Here is a 6,691-nt window from a genome sequence, read left to right as displayed (position 1 = left end):
CAAACGGCGCCACCGCTCGCACTGGATGGGGACGGCGGGCGGCCGGGCCAGCCTCCCGACGGCAGGCGTGGCTCCCAGTGACCGCCCAGCCCGCGCTTCCTCTCGGGTGCCGGTTCCGGATCGGCAGACATTAAGTTCCCGCCAGATTTTAAGTTTCGTTTCCAATCGGTACTGCCGGTTCTTCCTCTGGCTTCCTTTTCCCAAAACCTCGTCTTCAGGGGAGCAGACAACGCCAGCATGGACCGTCGACGCGGAAAGGCTACACCGGCAGCTCCGAAGGCGGGAGCCGCGGTACCCAAGGCTTCCGCGCGGAGTTCGAGGGGGTCCCCGACGGAAGCCAGTGAGCCTCCAGCTGCCCCCAAGGTTGCCCAGCCCCGCGCCGGGAGGTGCGGCGCCGGCGGGGAGTCAGGAGCCAGGCGGAAGCAGAGCGCCCCGACGGAAGCCAGTGAGCCTCCAGCGGCTCCCAAGGCCGCCCAGATCCGCGCGGGGAGGTGCGGCGCGGGTGGGGAGTCAGGAGCCCGGCGGAAGCAGAGCGCCCCGGAGTCCCGGGAGATGCTGGCGGCCCGCGCCGAGAAGGCGGCTCCGAGCGCCGAGGAGCTGGAGGGGCGAGGGGCGGCGGCGGCAGAGGTGGATTCGTCCATGTCCCCAGGGACGACCCCCCGCAGGGCTGCATCCCTCCGTGAAGGGGGCGCGCGCCGCACCCGGGAGCGGAGATCCCCGCTGGGATCTGCGAAGGATCCTAGCTGCAGCCTGGCACTGTCCGCGGCGAGTGCCGGCGGCCCGAAAGCGGCGCCCGGGGCTTGGAAGCTGCGGGGTGTGCTGGACCAGTTGAGGTTGAGGGCTCCAGACATATCCGCAGCGGCTTATGTGGTGAACCGGGTGGTGAAACACCTGCTGGATAGCCTGCGGAGGGGCGAGTCCGAGTTCAAAGGCGTAGCGCTGCTGGGCACCGGGAGCTACTACGAGCACGTGAAGGTAAGCCCCCTCTCCGCAGCCCTCCCCGTAGTCCTCACTTTCCCCGTCGCGGTCCTTCACTTCCCTTCGGAGAAATCTCAGATTCTTGCTTGTTCTTAGGTGGCCTGTGACACAGTTCTGAGTCAAAGGACAAACAATTGTTCGTTTATTCATCTGTACATCCATCGTTCAGACAACCAACAGACACTGATTAGCGGCCTCTCTCAAGACACCGCTCTTCGGGGAATCAAATGTATGGATTGGTTCGAGTAAGCGCACTTGAGTTTCTGTAACACTGCTGTGGTTGGTGGTGTTTACCTGCGCTCTCAAGCCAAACACTGGCTTAGATAATTTAAAGTGGCCTCTGAAAAATTCCACATTAATGCTAACGTATCGGAGAGACTTTTCTCTGAGAAGATTTGTACTCCATTGGAAAAATATCTTCTATCCTTTCCCTACCCTCTGCCTCCCCTGCTGGCCCCCTTTCCCCCCAATTTGTTATACAGGTATTATGGGGAACTCACAGCATAGTTTTAAAAAGAAAGGAAAATCCCCTACAGACACTAAAAAGCATGCCTCTTAAGCACAGATCCCATACAATTGTCTTTTTTTCTTTCTTTCTTTCTTTCTTTCTTTTTTTTTTTTTGACACAGTCTCGCTCCTTCCCCCTGGGTAGAGTGCCATGGCGTCTCCTAGCTCAGAGCAACCTCAAACTCGTGGGCTCCAGCGATCCTCCCGCCTCAGCTTCCTGAGTAGTTGGGACTGCAAGCTCCTGCCACAACGCCCGGCTAATCTTTCTGTTTTCAGAAGAGATGGGTTTCTCTCTTAGGCTGGTCTCAAACTCCCTGAGCTCAGGCAATCCACCCTCTTCTCCCTCCCAGAGTGCTGGGATTACAGGCCTGAGCCACCGTGGCTGGCCTGCAAAATTTCTTAAAGAGGACATTAACATTGTTGACCATAAAAGATAGGGAAATCGGATTTCATTAGAGTTAAGAACTGTTCATCAAGCACCATTGAGAGAGTGAAAACACAAGACACAAACTGACAGAGGGTATTTACTACAAATTAATAAGAAAAGGATACACAAATCAATTTAACACATTGGCTGCCACACTAGAAAAAGCTTTTTTTTCCCTTGGGGCCATAGTGCTTTATTATGAAATAGAATAAGAACTTCATAGTAGTCTGATTATCTTTCTTTATTTGTTTTTTTTTTTTGGCGGGGGAGGGTGCAGTTTTTTGGCCAAGCTAGGTTTGAACCAGCCACCTCCGGCATATAGGGCTGGCGCCCTAAGAATGAGAACTTCAAAAACAAAATGATCCTTTCCAATGTAATGAAAAATTGTTATTTTTTGTTTCCTATGTATGAGTTACAGGCACTTCACATGGCAGTAGAATCATCTTTTCTGCACACTACATGGCTTACATGTGACTCACGACATATTTAATTTGTTTCTGAGAATTGAGTCTTTTGTCATTCCTCAAGTAGTTGTGTTTGGAGTGGATCTTGTGTGGTCTTGTCCTGGATGCCAACCTCTGAATCATGTTCCCTAAGTGTGTGCAAAAATGGGCGGCGTCTATGGCTCAGTGAGTAGGGTGCGGGGCCCCATTTACCGAGGGTAGCGGGTTGGAACCTGCCCCAGCCAAACTGCAACAAAAAAAAATAGCCGGGCGTTGTGGCGGGCGCCTGTGGTCCCAGCTACTCGGGAGGCTGAGGCAAGAGAATCACCTAAGCCCAAGAGCTGGAGGTTGCTGTGAGCTGTGATGCCATCATGCTCTACCCAGGGCACAAAGTGAGACTCTGTCTCTAAAAAAAAAAAAGGTACAGGCAAAAATGTCAGGTCACCACAAGGAGTTAATAGACAGAGTAAATTGTAAATATATTTTGATACATTCCTAAATGGAATACTACATAGAATGGAAAAGAATGAACTATCAGGATAGATGGAATCTCGCACCCATAATGCTGGTTGGACGAGATCAGCTGTAAAAGGCTAGTGCTGGGTGGTGCCCATAGCTCGGTGGGTAGGGAGCTAGTCACATACACCAAGGCTGGCTGGTTTGAACCTAACCCTGGCCAGCTAAATCATAATGACAGCTGCAACAAAAAATAGCCGGGCCTTGTGGTGGGTACCTATAGTCCTAGCTAGTCGGGAGGCTGAGGCAAGAGATTCACTTAAGCCTAAGAGTTTGAGGTTACTGTGAGCTGTGACACTATGACACTCTACCCAGGGTAACAGCTTGAGACTCTGTCTCAAAAAAAAAAGAAAAAGAAAAAGAAAAAAAGGCTACGTGCTGTGTTGGCAGCCCGAGGCAGGCAGACCTGCTGTGTTAGAAGTTGGAATAGTGGGCTCGGCGCCTGTGGCTCAAGCAGCTAAGGTGCCAGTCACGTACACCTGAGCTGTCGGGTTCCAGTCCAGCCCGGCTGCCAAACAACATGGCTGCAACCAAAAAATAGCCAGGCGTGTGGTAGGTGCGTGTAGTCCCAGCTGCTTGGGAGGTGGAGGCAGGAGAATCGCTTGAGCCCAGGAGTTGGAGGTTGCTGTGATCTGTGATGCCACGGCACTCTACCCAGGAGGACAGCTTGAGGCTTTGTCTCAAAACACAAACAAACAAAAAAAAGTTGGAATAGTGGTTACCTCAGTGTGGCAGTTCTCAAAACAGAGAGTGTGAATGAGAAGATTTTATGGTGCTGGAGATAGTAACAGGGCCATTTCAGAATGCCAGAAAACTCACTGTTCTGTGATTCTGCTGTTTTTTGTGAAGAGGTTCTGGTAAAGGTTGTCTTCCTGGTTTGCAGAAAGCGCCTTTCCACTGTGTGCTCTTGTGGCCTGTCAGATTTGAGTCCTACCCTTAAGACCTTATTGAATCTTAGTTACCTCCTAAAAGCCCTGCCTCCCTCATATTGAGGGTTAGGGTTTCAACATATAAATTTAGGGAGAGGACACATTGAGCCATAACACAGGCCATCTTAATGTGGACTGGCCACATGCATGTGTGGCTACTTGGTACCACATGGAACAGTTTAGTGCAATAGCCCTACTTAGAGCATGCTCCTAGCTAAGGGAAGGCTGGTGGAACTTTTAATACAGAAAAATAAATGGCCGCTGTAATTGTTATGAGGATGAGAAAGAAGATTCTTTGAAGCTCCTGCACATCCTGCGGTTCAAAGACACTACTGTAGTGCTTGACCTGCAGCTGCTACTCGCTTGGGTGGCTGCTGTAAGAGCTGGTCTTGGCTCAACCAGCCAGGAAGTAACTACACACATTTTGGGGACCTTTGTGATCGGAGGAGGGTGGCTGCAGCATGTATCTTGTGACATAAAAAGTAATAATCTAAAGTTTTTTCATTTTTTAAATTTCACAGTTATTACGAGGTATACACATTTTGGTGACATAAATTGCTTTGGTATAGTTTGAGTCAAAGTTTTAAGTGTGTCCATTGGCCAGATGGTGCATTGTACCTGTTAGGTGTGAATTTATTCATTCCCCCAACAACTGCTTGATTTCTGGTGAGTGCTGTTTCCATATGTACAGGTAAGTATTGAGTAATTATTTCCAATTTAATAGTGAGTACATGTGGTGCTTGTTTTCCTTTCTTATGGTACTTCACTTGGAAGATTGGTCTCTAGTTCCATGAGGTCAACACAACAGGTATTAGTTTACCATTTTTTCTTCTGGCTGAGTAGTACCCTATGGTATACATGTACATTTTATTAATGCCCTTGTGTATTGATGGGCACTTGGGTTCTTTCCACATCTTTGCTATTGGGCAGCAATAACCCTTCAAATTCAGGTGTCTTAAAGATTTGTAATTTTATTAAACTTTACGCTCAGAAAATAGTTGGTATAGATTTTAAAAGCTTACATTATATCACCTTAAATTTTTTTTTTAAAGGTAGTTTATTTATTTATTTATTTTTTGTTTTGCTTTTTTTTCTTGCAGTTTTTGACCGGGGCTGGGCTTGAACCCACCACTTCTAGCATATGGGGTTGGCACCCTACCCCTTTGAGCCACAGGCGCCGCCCCACCTTAAATTACTTTTAATTTAAAAAGTAATGCTTAAGCCAGGCTCAGTGACTCATGCCTATAACCCCAGAGACTTGAAAGGCTGAGATGGGAGGATCATTACAGGCCAGGAATTGGAGGCTGCAGTGAGCTGTGATCATGCCACTGTACTTCATTCTGGGTGACAAAGTGAAACCCCATCTCTAAATAATAATAATAATAATTCTTGGTTGTGTTAAAAAACATTGAGTGTAGAACCTACATACTAAAACCAATAATATACTCTTATATTTCTCGTCCCATTTTCACTAGTCCCACTCCCAGAGGTTTTTTTTTTTTTTTTTCTATTGTCCTGGCTAGAGTGCAGTAGGGTCATCATAGCAACCTCAAATTCCTGGGCTCAAGTGATCCTCCTGCCTCAGCCTCCTAAGTAGCTGGGACTATAGGCTTACACCAATACACATAGCTGATTTTTCTATTTTATTTTTGTAGAAATGGGGTCCTGCTACGTTGTTCAGGCTAGTCTCAAACTCTTGGCCTCAAATGATCCCCCCCTCCACTTCCCAAGGAGTCTTACTTTTTTTTTTGAGACAGAGCCTCAAGCTGTCCCCCTGGGTAGAGTGCTATGACATCACAGCTCACAGCAACCTCCAACTCCTGGGCTCAAGCGAGTCTCCTGCCACCACCTCCCAAGTAGCTGGGACCACAGGCGCCCGCCACAGTGCCCGGCTATTTTTTGGTTGCAGCCGTCATTGTTGTTTGGCGGGCAGGGCTAGATTTGAACCTGACACCTTAGGTGTATGTGGGTGGCGCTGAGCCAGAATCTTGCTTTTTAAAGTAAGGTTGTAGTGGAATTAAAAAAAAAAAAGTAATTACTTAAAAAATATTCACAAGCAAATATTTCAGCACTATTTTTACTGTTTCCTAGATTTCTGCACCCAATGAATTTGATGTCATGTTTAAATTGGAAGTCCCCAGAATTGAACTAGAAGAATATGGTAACAGTGGTACGCATTACTTCGTGAAGTTCAAAAGAAATCCAAAAGAAAATCCTCTGAATCCGTTTTTAGAAAAGGAAAAGTTATCAGCTTCTAAGATGCTATTAAAATTTAGGACAATTATTAAGGAAGAAATCAAAAATATTAAAGGTAAAATTTTTGAATTTTGATTTTTTAAGGTCTAATCTTAAATACTAATTGGTGATATATACTTCCCTCCTGATCTGTCTTCATCCTTTTGCAGCAAACTATTGGCTAACACCTGCTTCTAGAAACCACTCTGGGCCGGGCACGGTGGCTCATGCTTGTAATTCTAGCACTCTGGGAGGCCGAGGCAGGTGGATTGAGACCTGCCTGAGCAAGAGTGAGACCCTATCTCTAAAAACAGCTGGGCCTTGTGGTGGGCACCTGGAGTCCCAACTACTTGGGGGACTGAGGCAAGAGAATCACTGGAGCCAAGAGTTTTAGGTTGTTACCCAGAGCACTCTACCAAGGGCGACAAAGTGAGACTCACTTTGAGTCTCAAAAAAAAAAAAAAGTACAAACAACTGGGCAGTGCCTGTGGCTCAGTGGGTTGGGTGCCAGCCCCATATACCGAGAGTGGTGGGTTCACACCTGGCCCTGGGCAAATTGCAACAAAAAAATTTGTTGTGGGGGGCGTTGTGGCAGGCGCCTGTAGTCCCACCTACTCGGGAGGCTGAGGCAAGAGAATTGCCTAAGCCCAGGAGTT

General features: G+C 47.8%; 1 protein-coding gene across 1 annotated transcript in view; it reads left to right on the top strand.

Annotated features, from left to right (window-relative positions):
* Nucleotides 1-202: 202 nt before the first annotated feature.
* Nucleotides 203-6,691, top strand: part of CGAS (cyclic GMP-AMP synthase) — an 18,263-nt gene continuing 11,774 nt past the window's right edge. Inside the window, exons 1-2 of the mRNA XM_023513142.1 lie at nt 203-975; nt 5,892-6,111. Coding sequence (XP_023368910.1) covers nt 238-975; nt 5,892-6,111 — 958 coding nt within the window. The 5' untranslated portion in view covers nt 203-237. The remainder of the gene's footprint in view (nt 976-5,891; nt 6,112-6,691) is intronic.

The sequence above is a fragment of the Otolemur garnettii genome, unplaced genomic scaffold (genome assembly GCF_000181295.1).
Source record: "Otolemur garnettii isolate 467f Iridium unplaced genomic scaffold, OtoGar3 scaffold00035, whole genome shotgun sequence".
Taxonomy (NCBI): domain Eukaryota; kingdom Metazoa; phylum Chordata; class Mammalia; order Primates; family Galagidae; genus Otolemur; species Otolemur garnettii.
Note: the sequence above shows the minus strand (reverse complement) of the source record. Positions and strands in the feature narration are given on the sequence as shown.